This window comes from Diospyros lotus, unplaced genomic scaffold, assembly GCF_014633365.1.
Source record: "Diospyros lotus cultivar Yz01 unplaced genomic scaffold, ASM1463336v1 superscaf1, whole genome shotgun sequence".
Lineage (NCBI taxonomy): Eukaryota > Viridiplantae > Streptophyta > Magnoliopsida > Ericales > Ebenaceae > Diospyros > Diospyros lotus.
Window position 1 is genome coordinate 2,342,884 of NW_026267104.1, and position 19,638 is coordinate 2,362,521.

The window sequence follows — 19,638 nt, forward strand, 5'->3', positions numbered from 1 at the left end:
TGATTGCCAAACCAAACCAACTCACGTCCCAGCACCATCTCAAACGTGAAAATCAATGGAGTTGGCGCAGCTTTTACAAAATGCTCAACATTCAACTCATGCTTTGCTAAAAATTTGGGTTTGGGTGACTTGAAAAAATCTAGCCGATCAAGAGACTCGTGAGAATTCGAATGTAGCCATTCAACAACAAAAGATTTAAACTGGATACAACGAGGATAAAATATTCCGGAATAAATCCGAACATTAGAGACGATCTTCTCAAGACAGAAAGTTAAGATGAGCTGTTGAGATTATTTCAGTAGCCATAAAAAAAAAAAAAACACTCGCAAAAAGCGTTACCAGTTCACCACCATATGTGCGCTCCATGAAGATTTTATTCATCATCATCAAACGTAGTAGAAATTTGTTGCAATTAGCCCTCTAATGCTGATGCTCCAGAGATAATCTCAATCAGTTCCGTGGTGATTGATGCTTGACGGGTTCTATCATTATGACAGCGGCAAGGTAGATCAGATACAGAGATAAGGAAAAATGATACCAGCATCGTCACAGAGACGATCCAAAAGTCAGTGCATAACAAAGGGTATTTTCCATGTGCATCCGTGCGTGTGCGTGAAAGAGAGAGAGAGAGAGAGAGAGAGAGATACCTGTTATATGTAAGTGTGAGGCGATCAAGCATCTCGCCAGCATTTCTGCTGGAACTATCCATGGCAGACATCCTTGCTCCTTGCTCACTGCAAGCATTCTCCAAAACAGCATTGAACAGAACCTGATGGAATTGCACAAAAAAGGATGGAATCAATATCTGCATAAATTCACATAAAGTCCCACCCTCGTGAAATTTATGCTGAATATGACGCTTGGAGTTGGGGACTATAAATGTCTTCTAGCAGAATGAAATGCTAGAACATGCCCAATATGTTAGAAAGTAGAGATATAGAGGTTAGCTTCGAATGACAAACTCATCCGGGTCACATACCAAACAGTCTAGGAAAGAGACATCAAATTGGTCCCACCCCCATCCAAGACTGAAGAAATTGAGAAAATTATCTAGTCTTTAGGAGCAGGACATACACAAGAAAACTGGAATTCTGTTAAATTTTGGAGCACTTCTGACTTTGTCTCACCACCTTCAATTTCATAGGCATCCAGATCACCAAGCTTTCCTCCTGATTCAGCTTCCCTCTCAACAATCTATATAAACATGGCATCAAATTGATATCCACAATGTAAGAGCACAAAAACCATATGGGTTCTTGCATAAAATCAAAAGTCTAATCACCTCGGGAGATAGCACAGTTGAAGTAGTGGGCAAAAATGAGACGACTGACTGGAATTTATTGAAAACAATCCTTAGTGCATCATACTCCACATTCTTCAAAATGTCATCTGCAAGAACTGAAACCTGCAATGGCACCAATTCGGATATAACATGTGGCAGAAGGGAAACAAAAATCAAGTATGACCTGGTCTTGCTTTAGTAACGGCCATATGCATTAAAAGTTTCTTTTTAAATTATATTTCATCTTTTTCAGTTGAAGAGGACATCCATGTTTTTATTGTGCTCCTTGTGGACACAAGACAAGCTCCTCTGTAAGGAACATGTCGACCTGAAGTTAACCCAAGGATTTTTCATTCTATTGATAATCTTAGTGGACCTAAAACAGAAGCTTTATCTGAAGACCATAAAAATATCTTGGTTGTATGACCAAAAAATGCTGAGCAGTTAAATACCAATATGTGCAAACTATGAGCACAACTGAGCCCATACGGTCATACCAAAAGATGAAGAAGATAGAATTAGAAATGAGATTACACAGAAAAAGATTAGAGTAATGCATATTACATAAGATTGTTTGAAGACAAACCAAGTGGATGGAATTGGAAGAAGTTTGTAGCAAAGCAAGTATAGGAAGATCAAAACAAACCCAACTTGTGGGATTAAGGGTTGTGATTATTATGATCTTTAGTAAGCGAATGAACCATAGTTGTCAAAAGTGCAAGGCGCACTGAGGCGCAAATTAGTGCTTGGGGCATAGGCGTGAAGCACGAACCTTAGGCACATGAGGCACACATTTATTCAAAATGCTTATAAAATACTTTTACAAATATTCTTTTCAATATGTACCTATAAGAAGGTAGATGCAAACTCATAAAATCATAAATGACAATTAACCAATCTTGTAATAGCAACTAATATTATTGCAAAAGAACAAGTAGTTTCTTTTGGAATTAGTTCCTTCTAACTACAAAAGAGATTAGAGGAAAGAAAAAACTATAGTAGAACAAACTGCAAGAAACAATTATAGGAAAACAACTAGTTTCTTCTAATTTCTTTTGCAATTAGAATAAAGAAAAAATTACAGCAGAACACACAGCAAATAAAGTTATAGAAAAACAATTAGTTTCTTGTAAATTGCAAAAGAAACTAGAAGAGAGAACAAAAAAATTTGAGTAGAACACAAAAGAAAAACAATTATAGCATAGAATTAGTTTCTTCTAAATAGCAAAAGAAATTAGAAGAAAGAAACAAAAATGAAGCAATACAAACATAAGTAGTTCTCTAGCGAGTGAACATAACTACCAAAGGATCCCGGTGAGTGGGAGATCTAGCAAACTTCCAGCTTACACCACTAGGTTTGCCTCTCACTAATATACAAGAATATGCAATCATACCAACATGAAATAAGATTTAAGATGAAAAATGAACAAGAAATAGGGTTTTAATACACTTATATATACAAGGAATGGGCCTCTTGCACCTTGCATCTTGCATGACGTGCGCACCTTGTGCGCCTAGGCAGCATTTCAATTGTGGCACTCCACCTAGGTGGTGATGAGGCGCACAGATTGCACTTTTGACAACTATGGAAGGAACTTCATCTATCAACCACCAACCATTCTTTTTTTGGGGAACAATGATATTTGAAGCTTGATATCCTCTTCCTCCTTTTTCTTCTTTGGGCAGGACAGGGATAAGGGTAGTTTCGATGTTTCCTTTTGTTATGCCTCTTCAATTGTGGGTTTAATGGCATGTTTTGGGTCACATTTATTGTCCATGAAGGTGTCACAACCCTACGGGTATGTTTGTAATAGGGGGAAAATTCATGATGTATGAGCTGTTAGGGGGGCTAATTGAAAGGGGGTTAAGAGGTTAGACGGGAAAAGGGAATAACTAACTTGTACAACAACTAGCATGGATGTTAGGTTAGTTAGGTGATTGATAACAGATGATGATGTAGCTAGAGGCTCTATAATAGAGACCTTCGGCAAGGTGGAAAGGGATGGAATGAATAATACTGATCATCTCTTCCTCCCTCTCGTTCTATCTCCTGTTCTATCTCTCTTGTCCTCTCTCTCTCTCTCTATCTCGTTCTTGCAATATGTGTATTACTGTAATTGGTCAGCCTTAAGTCAAGGGCTTGACAAAGTGGTATCAGAGTTGGCGTTCTTAGCAGCTGGCGAAGTGGGTCAGTCAATTCGGGTCACTAGAGCATACCAAGAAACGGTTGACGTAAAGGAATAGATGGGGCCGGTGGGTCAATCTATTCTTGGTGCAAACATCGTGGGTGTCAACTGCGTTTAACACCCAAGTCCATTCCGACAAGCTTGGATCAGAATTAAACGCGAATTTGGAACAGAATTTCCATAGGCGTGGACTGAATTCAAGCCAAGGCAGGGCAAGCGGACCCAAGGCGATCATAATTAGAAGTGGGATTCACGAAGCTGAAATTGGGTTCGAATCTTGAAGGAAAAACAGAAGCAAGTTCAAGAAGACGGACATGAAGCAAGTGAAGGTGCATGTTCAAGAAGCAATCTCGGTTGGAGCTGGGAACGACTGCTCCAACGTGGACTGAGAAGAATAGTCAATTGCGAGAGACAACACGATTGAGGGTCAAGGCAGAATGACAAAAGGTACAAAATTGAGGCAATTGGAGATTAGATTGGAGGCAATAGAATTCAGGATGTCCAGTACCCAAGAAATAATGCTAAAAACAAGGGAGGACTTGGTGGAATGGAGGGAAACCATGCATGGGGCATCGGAACGACAATAAGAAGCCATTGAGCGATGCCAGGAGACGATGGATCAGCAAGGGTAGAGGATCAAAAGCATGCATAGCATGTTGTCCTCTTTGCCCCAATTCTGGCTGTAGCCGAATTTTCCACCAGTGCAGGCCTCTGAGCCCATCTTGCTGCAACAAGGCAACCAATTAAGAACGCAATGGGTTTTTGCAAAGGAGGATCAGCCTGCCATTCAAGAAACCCAGGTTAGGCATTCGCAACCCTTGACTCGTGTTCACACCCCTATGCCCCGATTGGAGATTCCAATGTTTGAAGGGAAGAAACCAAGGTGGTGGACAAGGAGAAGCAAGAGATTTTTTCAGTTCTATAGAATTTCGAAAGAACAAAAGATTACTTTGGTTGCGGCCTATTTGAATGATGTAGTAGACTCTTGGTATCAAAGGTGGGTTCAAGATGAAGGAATGCAAGGGAGTTGGACAGATTTCACTGAAAGGTTATGTGAGTGTTTTGGGGAGAAAAATACAGCAGATGTAGTAGAGGAATCCAACAAATTGAAGCAAGAAGGGATCGTAGTGGAGTACCAAACCCGGCTGGAGGAATTAAGGTCCATGGTGTGCATTATGCAGTCGGGACACACTAAACAATACTTGGTGTCGAGTTTCATTAGCAGATTGAGGGAAGAACTACGGCCTATGGTAAAGATGATGATGCCCACATCAGTGAGGCAAGCAGCAGAAAAGGCTAGACTACAAGAGCTGACACTAGAAACCATTTTTAAGAATCATAATGTTACCTACGAGATAAGTTTATTGGCCAAGCAGTACAGGGGTGGTAACTCTAGGCTTTACTTACAGGGCCTAATCAAGAGGCAGCCAAAGCACATTCCTATATTAATGGCACTAACGGAGCGTTTGGTACAGGAGAAGTTTTTAGATTCCTGGAATTCATGATTCCTGATAATGCTCTTGGGAATCTTTGATTTCCAAAATTTATGCAATTCTATATTTGATTAGCCTTAAACATTCTCAGGAATGTTGAGTATTCTTTTATAGGAATCTTACATTTCTATGTTTGGTTTAAATGCAACATTCCTAGGAATCCATGTTCCTTTTCCAAAATTACCCTTATTTGATTTTTTGTTTAAAAATGATAAATTCCTTCTAGTATATAAAATATTAGGACCCACAACCTCTTTCGGAAGTCAAAAAACATCATTATTTTTTTACACATTATGTATATGTGTGTGTGTGTAATATATATATATATATACACGAAGGAAGCTGTGAGGGTTGTGGCGTGTGAGGAGCACAGCAAGAAGGAAGCTATGGCGAAGATAATCATGAAAGGGCTATGAGGTTATAAGAGAGTAAGGGGTGTTTTAATTTTTTTATTTGTTAAAAGCTTTCCCTAGTCCATGGGAATCTAAGACCCACCCACCCCCCCTCGGACGGGAAAATATTTTTGTAAAAAAGTTGATTAAAAATAAATCCTGAGAATGCCATTTTCCCAAGATTCTTTTCTAAAAAAAAAAATTGTACCAAATATGAGAATGTAGATTCCCAACCTAACATTCCCAGGAATCTAAAAACTTCTTCTATACCAAACGCCCCCTAAGGGTAGCAAAGAAGACAACTAGGGCTATGTTTTAGGTGTGGAGAGAAATATAGTCCGGGCCATCAATGTAAGAGGCAGTTGATGAATATGGAGGGTTATGATGGGGAAAAGGAAGAAGAAGAAGCAGATGTCTTTCCTAAGAAAACAAATGAATGCAAGGTGATCATCGAGGAGAAATCACAGATGCATTCTATACAGATTGAAGTGTTTGAAGGAAAGGCTAAGGTAGCGGCAAAACAACCAAAGACTGAGAATGCTGCTACACTACTACTACTCAAAGGGGAAAAGCAAAACAGTAAGAAGGAGGCAGCAAGTATTGAAGGAAGAGATTGGTTGAACCATAATCGTCGCTGTCAATTCTTGGGGACAAGAATTGTTTGAAGGGGAGGGAATTGTCACAACCCTAGGGATATGTTTGTAATTGGGGGAAAATTCATGACGTATAAAGCTATTAGGGGGGCTAACTGAAAGGGGTTAAGAGGTTAAGCGGGAAAAGGGAATAACTAACTTGTACAACAACTAGCATGGATGTTAGGTTAGTTAGGTGATTGATAACAAATGATGATGTAGCTAGAAGCTCTATAATAGAGACCTTTGGCAAGGTGGAAAGGGATGGAATGAATAATACCGATCATCTCTCTCTCTCTCTCTCTCGTTCTTGCACTATGTGTAATTACTGTAACTGGCCAGCCCTAATTCAAGGGCTTGACAAAAGGCAGTGATATATTTGAGAAATACCATCCCATAGATTTGGTCTCCATTTCATGGTTTATAGCAAGAAAAATCTAAGCCATTTAAATATTTTCACAAATGGACGGACTTAAGCATGTAAATAATGTACAATTTGTTTATGCATCATTAAAACAGTATGTGCTATTCAACAAATAAATGGGCACTATACCCTGGATCAATCTGAAAATGGTGGAGGATTGTTCTCCATCTACACACCAATGGTTCTGAAAGTTTGTTCATCACATGAGTTGATTGAAGGTGCAGTAGGGTTCTGAATTCTCTTCATTCATACTAAAGAACAAGCATCTCTTGTACAGAAAGAGAAACTACTTCCTGATTTATAAATTGATTAATAAAAAATATCTACAACATAAGAAAAAGAAAGAAAAATTTCATTGTCAAGCATAATACTGAAAAACAGAAGTAGGCAAAATAGTTGCATGGCGAATTGGAGAAAAATGGGCCTCAGAACATACAAATGGAGGGGAAATGGATAACAAATGGCTGTTCTTCCTTTCAAATTATAAGCAGCAATAAATACATTAACTAACCTGGGTGTAGTTCAGGGGATGTTTCTGAAGCTCAGTTATGCTTATCTCAATGTCCTTCTTTGAGTCCCGAATGAGCTGAACCTTTGCCTTCTCTCCCAAAACAACATATTTATTCTCTTTATCAGGACCTGTGCATGAGTTCCACATTAAACTAATAAAATGCTTGCTACCTATTCAAATATAACTAATTAGAAAAATGACAGAACAGTTGCCAGCAAGAATACCAGAGTGAACCTTGTGGAGAGCCCTGCTTATCTTGACTGATGTAGAGTTAATTCCGCCACAAAGACCTTTGTCGGAAGAAATTGTAACAATAACATTTTTCTTGACATCAACACCTAGGAAAGCAACAATGGCGGAGACATATTGAGAGAGGGGCTATAATGAAATTAATAAGAGGTCATTTAAAAGAAAATAAAACAGATTCAGAGAGGGGGGGGGAGAAGCAATTTCGTATCAAACCCAAGCATGCTGCACTTAAGAACATCCATAACTGAGGCTTTTGTCACATTCAATCATATTTTCAGTCATGCTTCTAAGTGACAAATTCTAGCAAGTTAACCGGTCAGAGGATATCGCTTATCTCTGAAATTCATAATATGTCATTCTATTTTTATTTGTGATCTAGTTGGTTTGTATGGTTCTACACATGAAACTCAATAAGTTTCCAGTGACACAGCCCCAGCAATAGTTAGAAAGAGAGAGAGAGAGAACTAGCTGAGTAAATTTACTTCCATAATCTATAAAATATAATAGTGAAATGTATATCAAATTTTCAAATTCCCAAGTTCTTGAAACAAATTGGAGATTGTAGATCCAAACCTAACAGTAGATATAATGCCCACTGGCCACCACACCTAGACCATTCTCTCTTGATTTCACATGATCTGTTGTAAGGAGAATTCCCAAGTCACACTATATATGGCTTCTCAAATACAAATGCCTGCTTCAATCATCATAATTTTTTCACTTTCATTTGTGATTGCTCAGTTTAAGCATTTAAATATGTTCGAGGAACCAAAGACATCCAAAAGTAAAAGCATAAAAGGTCCAAAAACTTGAGTTAATCTCACCAGCTTGGTCTGGGAGGCAAGACTGGATTTTATTTTCTATTTCAGTGAGCATGAGTTCACTGCAACACACAATATTTCCATAGAATACGGTTATTATAATGACATAATGCCTGCTACTACTAAAGTGTCATAAACTATGAAGAATTATGACGTTTGACAATTAACTCCTTTTAAGAAGTAAATCTCATGCTTGAGGTTAGTAAGTAAAAAGGGCACCCCTAGTCCACCCCCCTTTGTGATAAAGCAACACAAATCAGGCATTTAATGTGATAAAAGCAACATAAACAAACTCAAGAAAACATAAATGGCCATATTAACAGCTACATTTTTTGGCAAGCATACTTGGAGTGTCGCCAAGAAGTGCAGTAAATGGCTGCCATAGGCCACGGGAATTCTCAGCTCTGACTTGAATTGCTCTCAGCTTAGAAGCTGCAACCATCTTCATAGCCTTGGTAATTTTCTGAATATTCTTAACACTTTTCATTCTGTTCCGGACTGTAGGGATAATATTAGCACCATAAACAATCAACGCACAAAAGAAAGTATAATAAAGGTTCAAGCAAAGGGCATTGGCCTCCAGTGTAACAAAAGAAGTTCAGCAACACAAAGGAATAATGCCGATAGTTCTCACCAATTTGGGTTGAAATGGTACGGACTCCAAAAGTGGCCTGCTCCCTGTTCACCAATATAGTTTGTTAGAAAGAAATGGAAGAGAAATGATGGTAAAACTTCTAGCAATCAAATGAGAAGACTACAATGTCTATTATACAATACCAAAAAGAAACTGCTAGTTGCAATAGAAACCAGAAAGTTAAATCAAACTTCATGCTCTTACTCAATGGCGATATAGGTTAGTAACTATGTCAAATTTACAATCATGGAAATCCATGACATGAACAGAAGCAAGTTTAGGAAACTAAACTATTCATAGTAGGTTATTATGCCAAGATGCAACATAATTAACTAGCTCATACTAGAGCATTATTACATATGAATAACACTCGCATTTATAAAACAAGAAACCACACAAACAAAAAGAGAGAGAGAGAGAGAGAGACCAGCATAGAATGTCTAATTTGCACATAAAATTTGTAGAAATTTGGTTTTATATAGACGGAATAAAAAAATGTGGATAATTGGGTTTATATAAATGAGCCCCTAAGTGTAGTCCAATTGTACTTGTTTCTCAAGTAATAACTAGATTAGGACTCTTCCCTAGATGGCTAAACCTAAGGTCATTTTGGTGTCAACTTCAGTAGGTGTCTTGTCCATTTTCCTAAATGCAACAGCTATGGCAATTAAAATTCAAAGAAACCTGTTTCGGAGTAACCCATTTTCTTTCCCATATTTCTCGATTTCAGTATAACCTATGGTCATCAAAATGAATGTTTAAGGATGCAGTCCTCATTAATCTCCATTATCATCATTATTACATTTATCAGAAATAAAAATAAATAAAAACAACTCATTCCTTTCATAGAAAAATGTCAACAAGAAAGATGAATTAAATGACAGACCATACGATATTGATCACAGCACATTATCAGTCAGCTGGTTTGCAAGAAGATGAAACCACGAATAACTATTTTCTGTCAATACTAATTAGTTTCTTTTCTTCAGATGATATTAGACCAACTTGTATTTACTTGACCAGAAAACCTTCACTAGATCAAAAAGAACTCTACATATAAATCAGAAAAATAACCTGCACTAAAGGCAACAGTCTTGTTTCTTCGTTCGTTGCGTATCTACATAGCTAGGCTGGTTTTAATGAACCAACCACCATAAAAAGGAAAGGAATGTGGAAACTTGTCGAACTTTTGTGTAACTTATCAAATGAAATATACATCATTCTAACCTGAGCTCAACTTGCCTCGCAATAAAAGAAAAACAAATAAATAGGGATAACTAGAGATCATAGTTATCTAAGTAGATGCAACCAAATACCAATCGTGTACCATTATCACAGTAATGCAGCACTCTTATAACCCCTCCCTCTCCAAAATGGAATACAATTTGCATTACTTCCAAAGGAATGTAAAAACACAAGCCTTTGTCTGCGTGGAACACATAAACAATCACATGCCTATGAGCCTGTATGCACTTATGTACACCTTTTCGAGAGCGCACAATAACCGCATCATCAAAACACAAAAAAACATGTATGCATTTGTTGTCTGTTTGTGGGAGTCTGTTACGTATTCTAAGCACGCTTTTATCAGTATCGAACACCAGACGAGACTTGTCAACCAAATATACAAATGTCAAATTGAATAAAGAAAAAAAAAAAAAAAAACAATGCGTGATTCTCAAATCAAAATTAGCAAGCGGCAATAGAACCCTAGATCGTTAGTTATTGCATGATCCACCAGTAGAGCGAACATCGGAAAGGAGACTGTATGGTCCAGAAATTGAAATGATAGAGAAGGAAGAAAAAAGGAGAGGAATCGTATCGTACTCGGATCGGAGAGCATTGATGGGATTGGAGGAGATAAGAGGCGCAAAACGCCTTCCCTCTCGTCTCAACGCAGCCAACGCCATTCACGATCAGTCTTCTTTCTCTTACTCTGAATCGTTCGGAGTCGCAGAGAGAAGGTCGATAGGGTTTCTATTTAACAGGAGCTGTGATCTGATGTGCAAGTGATAGACGGCAGCGACGCGAAGCCCAAATTGATGCGACTTGTTTTAATCGGTGGTGGCTCCTCTCCTGTTTGGTTCAAACCCTATTTACGCTGTCGTTTAACCTTGTACCTCACCCGTTTAGTTATTTGTAGATCCCACTACAAAGCTGTGCGTGTTTATAAAAAATATATATATAAATATAAAAATATATATATATGCTCAAATAGAGAGGTCACTCACGCACAAATAAAAAATAAAAAAATATTTTTAAAGAATTGTGGGGGATTGCAATTTAATTTTTATTTATTTTTAGACATATTTGACCAAACCCCAGGGCCAATGGAGGGCAATTAGGTTGGGTTGAAGAGAGCCCCATCTCTGTTGGCAGAAAACTTGGCTACAAATTGGGAAAATTTCAGAAAAGAAACAAATGGCATGACATTGGGCAATGAGGCATACAATTGTGGCTTGAGATAATGATATTAAAATGTTTAATTTACCGTCATTTGATTTCAATTGTTGACTAGGCGAAATGTATTATTTGTTTTTATTTGATTTGAATTCGTAAAAACCACTCCAGCGAGGGTAGGTCTAATTAACCTGATAATTTAGTTAATCAAGATATTGAGATGGCATTTTTTTTAATTTATAATGAAATGGGGTTGCATTTTGATTAAATTGATTTATCTTGGTATCATCTATTTTTCATTTTTCTTTTTACGAGTTTTTGTATCGATTTTTTATGACATTCATTTTTAATAGCATTCTCTACAATTGTAATTTGATATTATACAACATTTTATGACACGTTTAGTGAATTTATCTCTAATTATGTTATTCAGGCATCACTCACATGTCTTACCTAAATTTGATTTCAAAAGTAGAAATTTAATTTAAAAATTAAAATTAACTTTGTTAAGGCCATCTCCAACGCGAGCAAAACTTCCTCGCTAAGTCAAAATTTGAGGAGAAAATTGCTAGAAACCTCTCCAACGAGCCTCCCTATTTAGCGATTTTCTCCTCAAAATTGTATGGAGCTTCAAACGACTCCAAGGAGTAAAATATTGCTCATCAACTTCTCCAACGACTCTCTTTTGTTGAAATTGAAATTTGATGAAATTGAAAATTGAAGAAGATGTCGGAGATAAGCAACGAAAGAGACAACAACGACGAAAAGTAGCAGCGACGGTGGCAAGGAGTAATAGCAACGGTGACAAAGAGCAACAGCGGCGGCAACTACCAACGAGGAGCAACAACAGTTTTCAAGACGGCGATGAGCAGCAACAACATCAATGATGACTAAATCTAGTGTCGACGACAAAGAACAAGTCTTCTCTGAGCTGAACGAATACCAGATGAAGAATTTGTATACGTGTGTGTATATTTAAACGAAGACCTAAAATTGTTTCTAGAAATTTTTGTGCAATTGTTTGGAAAAAAAAAATTATGTATTTATTTATTAATTTTATTTATATGTGTACTTGATTATTTTGTATATTTAATTTTAAAATTTTAATTTATGTATTTAATTATTAATTTTATATATATGTTAAAATTATAAATAAAGTAAAAAAAATATAATTAAAGTTTATACAAATAAAAAAATAAAATAGAGAGTAGAATAGATAATCTAGTTAGAGCACGCACGATTTTTAAGATAGGTTGAAAATAGAGAGTAATTCATTTATAATATTATAAAAAATGAGATAAGGAGGTGAGTTATAGATGGGCTAAAGAATATAACACTGAAGTCTCCGTTATAGGGTTAACATGAATTTAAAAATATCGTAACTTATTTAACCATTTTAAAAATAAAAAGACTAATTTAATCCGTGTATTTTTTTATTATTATCTCAAAATATTCACAAATACAGAACTACAATTTTAATTATAAATATTTGCAGTTTATAATTTTTAATGCTCAAAGCCAGGGGAGACTGCACGCTGCGCAGTTGTCGTATCTCATTAGCAGCCAGTTCTGTTTGAGACCTCATCCTCCACCCCATCCCCATTCCAATCTGTTTTCAAGCTCCATCCACAACAAGAAATACCACCGTCTGTTTACCATCATTATGAAGAAGTCGACGATATATCCTCTCTTTTGGGTCATTATTATTGCTAGGCTACTCAATGCTCCTTTATATTGTTCTATTAACATGGCATAGAAAATCAGAACAATTCATACAAAAAACTCTTGCTTCTAAATGCTCAAAATGTTCATGGTACAAAGAGTAACCAGCGTTTGCTGCATGCAAGAGGCTGCCTCCAAAAAAACTCAAGCTCACTTGCAAACTCTAGCTAGCTGGCTGCATTTGCTGACTGTCACCTGTCACAAGTTGCTCCTTCCTTTGAATCCGACAAACAAAATTCTTAATCTCACCACTTTGTTAGATCCTTTGTGGAGCTTGATTCAATTTATGACATCCACAACACAAAGCCAGTATAAAGCCCAAAACCTAAACAGGCCCAAATTAAGAGTTCTATTTTTTCTCTAATCTTCATATACAAATATGTCAATATTGTTCTTGAAATTGTAACGTTCTCAAGTAGTGAAAAAACACTTAGTGCAGCCATGGACATAGACATTCTTTGTTGAACCACATAAATTCAGTCATTTGTATGTGTGACTTTGTTCTAAATTTTCTTTATCACTTTATTCTATGCCTAACACCTTCCACTCTTGAAACTTTTTTGTGCGCACAACTTCACTAACACAAATTAACTCATTGACACAGTACATCGGCAAATATGTATTAAATATAGTTTTCCACAATGCTAGCAATGGAATTGTACGAGATTAGGCAACGTTTTGGTCATCATAAACATCCCTGAACAATAAACAGAATGCCTCAATCAACTTTAAACTTGTGTGTTTGAATGGAGTGGAAATGTGAGTTTGTGTTACCACCCTATTTCTGTTTTTTTTTTTATCCATCCTTTTAGCTTTTTTTCTTAATTCTGTGCGTATGTGTGTGTGTGTTTTGTTGTTTTGTTGGGGGAAGGGGGGGCAGTGAAGGTAGGTAAAAAATAAGCCACAAGAGAAAGAACTCAAATTTGAGACTACTGTCCATTTTTTGAAAGTATAAAATCATTGTTCACCATTTTTAAAGTACAACAAAGGTCCATTCTTGAATGAAACTGTCTAATAGTTCAACCAAAACAAAAAATAAATAAATAAATAAATACTAACATGGTCTTAGAAGCAGAAGCCTGCTTTCTACACAAGAACTTCCAATTATACATCACATTTGAGTTGACAAAAAGAAAAGACGCTTCTATAACACTTTTAAGTAGAGAAGGCTTTGTGATGAATTGATCTACTAAGGAAAGAAAAATAAATAAAGAATCACATATGCTACCCAACTGGCTAAGGTTTTCCTTACCTATTCTTAGCAAGCAACTCGTCATCGAAATTTCAATGTAGCATGTCCTGTGTCACCCAGATGTTTATATAGTTTATTTCTGCATGACAAAGAAGAGAGTTCCAGGTGATCAGAAACTAAAGCAACAAACAGGTGGGTGGGGAAAAAAATGTGGTGCAAAAGGAAAGCTAAAGCAGATAACCCCAGAATTACCTCGATTCAAATTCCTTTCCACATGTGTCGCATATGCTGCCCAAATTTTTTGATGTCGCCTGAGTGTAAAGCAAGATGCCATCCATGATTGGACATAAAATGAGTATGAATGATCAAATTGCTTTTATCATAAATAAAAAAAAAAAAAAAAAAACCTTAAAAGGACCAATTTTATGCATTCAACTTCTGAAGTACAATAAGCCAGCAATAGTCCAAGTCAGACTAATAAAAACTACCATGTTCAAATCACCATATAAGATTTAGCAAGTACAAGGCATAACAGCACTTAGGAGTCTTCTGATTGCAGTAAATAATAATTTCAGACAGCATATTTGTTGGATAACTTTAAGAATTCCAAATCCGAACTATTTTTATCTGGGAAGAACCTATATCTGTCCCCCTTTTAAGTTTTGCAGAAATTAAACTTTACAAATTATCAACTAGCCTCGGAAATTTAGCCCTATATGATAATATGATATTCACAAATAAAGCAAAAATGGCAATCCATTGCATGTATCTTCCAAAGTGTCTTACCTTCTGTTTCTTTCCTTTTGAAGAGTTCTTTGATTTGGCATTTAGAGCCTTTTGACCTTTTCCCACTTGACCATCTCCTTTGCCATTCTCATTCAGCACAAAAGCATGGGAAGAAATCTTGTCTTCATGCAAACCTTCATCATCCCCATTATGTCCTTCAAGCTTGCCACTGACTTCAGTTCCATGAGTAGCAGCAGCTTCTTCATCAAATCTTCTACCCATCTCTCCCTTTGTTCCTCTTTTCCTTCTAGCGCTCTTTTGGTTATTATATGCCATAAAATCCATTTCCTCATCATCATTATCACCATGAACATTTGAGGATGAAGCATTGGTTTTAGGTTGACGCATTGAATTTGCATTTTTCCGACGCCTATGCCCCGACACCATGGCTTCAAGAGTACTGGCTTCATCATCATCCATTTCTAATCCAAATGATTCATCCACACCTTTTGAAGCACCACCATTTTCAATATCAACAAACTCTTCTTCCTCACTTGATTGAGGCACATCACCATCACTGTTTGATTTGTTAATTCTGAAACTACCTCCAAATTTCTCACTTAGCTCATCAATCCCATCATCTGCAGAAACAAGACCATGTCCATTGACGTTTCCTTCCAATTCCTCTTCTTTCCCCTCTTCTTCATCTCCTGTCTCCTCATCTTCAACCTCCTCACTCCCATATGCTTCCCTCAACTCCGCCACCTTCTCCTTATGTTTCTTCGACTGCTCGTGATTCTTCCACTGCTTCTCACTCTTAAACTTCTTGCTACATACCACACAATACAACTCCTTCCCATCCCTCTTCTTCTCTTCCTCAACCTCATTATCCTCCTCAAAATCCCCATCCTCCTCGACCTTTGCCCAATCAGGCTCTTCGTAGGCCCTCGCCCGTTCCATCTTCTGCCTCTCCATCTCCTTCCTCTTCTCTCTCTCCTCCATCCTCTTCCTCTCCATCTCCTCGTTCCTCTTCACCTGCATATCAATCACCCTCTTGTCCCTCTTCTTCACGAACTCCGCCAAACCCCTCACCGTCTCATTATACTCCCTCCTCGCCTTCTTCCTCAGCTTCTTGTTCTCTTCCTCCATCACCCTCCTTGACTTCCGGTTCGGCCCCGCCATCGCGTCGTACTGATCCACCCAGCAAAAGTCCATCACTGTCCCAAACCCTAGCCAGTAGTTGTAAAAAGCCGTTACCTGCGCGTAGGGACTCTCCAAATTGCCCATCAGCGGCGCCTCCTTAACCGCGCCCAACCCTAACCCTAGCTTCTTCGCGAAATTCAATTCGCTCGAATAGATTGTGTTGAAGACGTCGCCGTAGACCTTGTAGAATCCCTTGTTAGCGTCGGAGTATCCAGAGAAGACGGAGTTGGAGAAGAAGGAGAAGAGATTGGGGATGGAGGTGGAGGAATTGGAGGGATTGGAGCCGGAGAACAGGATTTGGGAGCGGTGCGAGTCGTACCAGGCGCGTTCACGGAGGTCAGAGAGGACTTCGTAGGCGTTGACGAGTTCTTGGAAGGAGGCCGTGGCTTCGGCCTCGGGGACGCCGGACTGGACCAGTTTGTCGGGGTGGCGCTGGAGGGCGAGCTTCTTGTAGGCAGAGCGGATCTCGTCGGCGGTGCAGTCACGGCCAAGGCCGAGGACCTCGTATAGGCATCGCTTCTCCGGCGACCCCATTGTCGGCGCTGGGGAATTCTCCGAAGCCCTAGTATTTGTATTTCTGCATCGCATGAGTTTGGTACGACGGGGGCTATATGTATGATCGTTAATAAGCCTTTTTAATTGTTTTTTCTTCCGGCCTTTCCTTTTTTCTGTTTCCACCTACCTAAGATTAATGTTATAAAAGTCGTCTTTATTCCATCTCGAACGGCTGTGCTATTTCAATTCGCAAAGCCAAATACGGAAAGTCAACCCTGAAATCAAGTCTCCAACAGAATTTGTCAAACTAAATGGCGAAGCTCAAAAGCATCGTCAGATGTGGTGAAGGAAATATAACAGAGGATCATCGTCATCTTAACATGAAATAGGCCGATCAACTAAAAAAAGACAAAGATTCAAATACGACGATAATAAATTTGAAAAAGACAGCTTAAAAATATAAGATATGAACATAACCGAAGATAAAATCAATTATTAGATCTGACAATTACAACAACTAGTAGAACAACCGACGACGACGAGAAGAACAATCGACAGTAGTGCCCCCATTCTCAACTTGTTGTCTATATTAGTTTATAAATTTTCTGACTTGCTATTCATCATCGAGATTTATTTGTGATTTTTTTTTTGTATTTTTTTTTATTTATGTATTAAATAAATGATATGGTATATTTGTTGATTAGGTAATTGATTTGTGTATTTAATAATTGATTGTGTATGTATGTATTTGATTATTTTGTATATTTAATTATTAATTTCTATATTTGATTATTAATTATGTATATGTATGCATCTGATTATTTTTATAGTAGTAAAAATTATAAGGTAAAATAAATAAAATAGTGAGTGAAATAGACAAAAGAATAATGAGTTTGATTAGAGCACGTACAATTTTTAAAACAAAATCAAAATAAGCAGTAATTTGTTTATAATATAATAGGGATTGGGGTAAAAATTAAGACAATCTCCAACAGGTGCCTAAACCAATCACTATCTCCAATTTTGGGGAACCAATCCCATAATCATGCTTCCAACAATCCTCATCATCACCAAATTGATTTATCAAATTTCTGGTGAAGCTCAAAAAGGTCACCAACTGCGACGATCGAAATCTTCAAGGACAGTATTTCCATTTCTCCCCCCTCCCAATGGTCATCAACATCGGAAAATGACAACATTAGCCAAAGAATAAATGGATCAGCCAAAGAATAAAGGTGTAAATGTGACGAAATACAAATCTACTGTCAGATCCGACAGTTGTGACGACCAATGGAATGATCGATAGCGCCAACCAGCGGACGATGACCAGTTGCAGCTATTACAGGCGACCGATGGCTTGCAAAACGACTCCACGAACTAACAACTTGTGGTTTGTGATTTTTTCTGAGTTTTTTATTTATTTGTATATTGGATAAGTGATATTATGTATTTGATTATTGACTTGTATATTTGATTATTGAGTCTGTTTACGTGCGTATTTGATTATTTTATGTATTTAATTATTTATTTTGTATATGTGTATCTGATTATTTTGTATATTTTATTATTAAATTTGTATATGTGTATTTAATTATTTTGAGTATTTGATTATTGGTTATATATATATGTGTGTATATGATTATTTTATGTATTTGATCATTGATTATGTGTATGTGTATATCTGATTATTTTGTATATTTAATTATTAATTATATATATGTGTATCTCATTACTTTGTGTATTTAATTATTCATTATGTGTATGCGTGTATCTTATTATTTTGTAGTGTTTTGTGATTTTTGACCCAGGTTGACCAATTGTCTTTTGTTTGCCATGAAAGAGGGTAATAATAAACATTAATATATAAATTTGCTCAATAATAACCAGAATATTTATGACAAGTATATGAATGTGGCAGCCATTCCATCCCAACTTGATTCATCCAAAGTCAAAACTCAAAAAAAGGTACGAACAAAAATTTCGCAGTGTACGAGGATTTGATACTTGTGTTAGCATAGTTAAATGTTAATATGGATACTATACTTGGTAACAATCAAACAAAACAAAAAGTATTAGAAAAATGGTTCATGCATATTTCCATCACTATAAAAAGTTTGAATCTAATCGAACTTCCAATTCGTTATTGTATCGCTGGTCTACAACCCAATTTGGTGTGAACAAATCTCAAGGATACTATAGCCAAATAAATGATAGAAATTAAAGTGGAACAACATAACAAGATAAGGTAACCTCTATTATTATCATTTTGTTAGTAATTATTAATATCATGTTGATAGTTATCGTTATTGATATTATTTTTACGTTATTAGATTTGTGAAGCAATAGAGATATACAAAAGCCTATAAAAGTCTGTCTTCACATTTTTACATTGTTGACATGAGTTGCGACATGCACCGAAAATTTGCTCAACTTCGTCAAAGAAAAAATCTAAAATTTCTCAACGTTTAATTCTAGCAACATCATCACCATGTACTCCCAAGTCAATGAACTTGTCTAATGTTCATGGCCCAAGCAATTAGCCTTCATTAGAATGTCTAATGGGGAGAGATGCTACAAAAGAACGTGGATAAAAAAAAAAATAAATTAAAGAAAACAAAAACTTCTATTGAAGAACTAAAAAAAAATATTGATGAAAATTACTAAAAAAAAAATGCAATCCAAAATAGTCTTACTTGAACAAGCGAATGAGATGTTAAGGTTGCAAGGAGATAAGCTAGAAATAGAAAGAAAAAAGGGAAATTGAGAACAAAAAAGGGAATAGTGAGAATAACTAGTTTACAACGAAAGAATTATTGGGATTGATACTAACAATATAAATGAAATTCAAGTTGAATATTACAAGGTTATTAAACTTGAAATTATTCATAAAAAGTGAAATGCAAGGTTCCCATATTTATAAATGGAGCTGAAATTAATGTATGTATGGTTTTTTTTTTATTAATGTATGGAGTTGGGATGAAGTAAACTTCATGAACATCTAACTTGAAATTTATATATCTTTTTTCCTTATCACTTGTTTTTTTGTCTTAGTAATTTGATTTGGTTTTAGTCCAATTGTTGTTGTATTTAGTATTGATAGCTACATCTCACGACCGTCGATTCTGAACTAATAATTTTTTACTAATATAATAGAAAACGAGTACATTAATTTATTTCAAATCGATTGTTTACCATACAGTTCCCATAAATGCTCTACAAGATGATTTTTGAGTTGCATATGAGTCAATATGTCTTGAATTTGATAATAAATTTGTA

At 36.6% G+C, this 19,638-nt stretch overlaps 2 protein-coding genes across 4 annotated transcripts; both read right to left on the reverse strand.

Annotated features, from left to right (window-relative positions):
* Window positions 1-162: 162 nt before the first annotated feature.
* Window positions 163-10,692, reverse strand: LOC127793041 (ATP synthase subunit gamma, mitochondrial). Its single transcript, XM_052323805.1, has 9 exons — window positions 10,452-10,692; window positions 8,625-8,668; window positions 8,336-8,488; window positions 7,145-7,258; window positions 6,921-7,048; window positions 1,283-1,405; window positions 1,075-1,194; window positions 648-769; window positions 163-482 (listed from the first exon to the last, which is right to left on the reverse strand). Exons 1-9 carry the CDS (start codon window positions 10,532-10,534, stop codon window positions 413-415), a joined length of 957 nt encoding a protein of 318 aa, XP_052179765.1. The 5' UTR covers window positions 10,535-10,692; the 3' UTR covers window positions 163-412.
* Window positions 10,693-12,705: 2,013 nt separating this feature from the next.
* LOC127793176 (DNAJ protein JJJ1 homolog) lies at window positions 12,706-16,506 on the reverse strand. 3 transcript variants are annotated; one of them, XM_052323967.1, is made up of 4 exons: window positions 14,725-16,506; window positions 14,191-14,249; window positions 13,999-14,077; window positions 12,706-12,941 (listed from the first exon to the last, which is right to left on the reverse strand). In XM_052323967.1, exons 1-3 carry the CDS (start codon window positions 16,453-16,455, stop codon window positions 14,020-14,022), a joined length of 1,848 nt encoding a protein of 615 aa, XP_052179927.1. In that variant the 5' UTR covers window positions 16,456-16,506; the 3' UTR covers window positions 12,706-12,941; window positions 13,999-14,019. The 3 variants fall into 3 exon arrangements, with proteins under 3 accessions (XP_052179927.1, XP_052179926.1, XP_052179925.1); XM_052323966.1 differs by having other exon boundaries at window positions 12,706-12,961; XM_052323965.1 differs by lacking the exon at window positions 12,706-12,941 and having other exon boundaries at window positions 13,783-14,077; window positions 14,725-16,505.
* Window positions 16,507-19,638: the final 3,132 nt, after the last annotated feature.

Excerpts from the sequence above, each read along its gene's own strand:
- LOC127793041 (XM_052323805.1), bottom strand. The coding sequence starts at position 10,534 with ATGGCGTTGGCTGCGTTGAGACGAGAGGGAAGGCGTTTTGCGCCTCTT. Across the intron at positions 8,489-8,624 it reads TACCATTTCAACCCAAATTG|TCCGGAACAGAATGAAAAGT; the intron begins GTGAGAACTATC and ends TTATCCCTACAG. Across the intron at positions 1,406-6,920 it reads ATCCCCTGAACTACACCCAG|GTTTCAGTTCTTGCAGATGA; the intron begins GTTAGTTAATGT and ends GTGCCATTGCAG.
- LOC127793176 (XM_052323967.1), bottom strand. The coding sequence starts at position 16,455 with ATGCGATGCAGAAATACAAATACTAGGGCTTCGGAGAATTCCCCAGCG. Across the intron at positions 14,250-14,724 it reads CAAAAGGAAAGAAACAGAAG|GCGACATCAAAAAATTTGGG; the intron begins GTAAGACACTTT and ends CTTTACACTCAG. Across the intron at positions 14,078-14,190 it reads GGAAAGGAATTTGAATCGAG|AAATAAACTATATAAACATC; the intron begins GTAATTCTGGGG and ends TTTGTCATGCAG.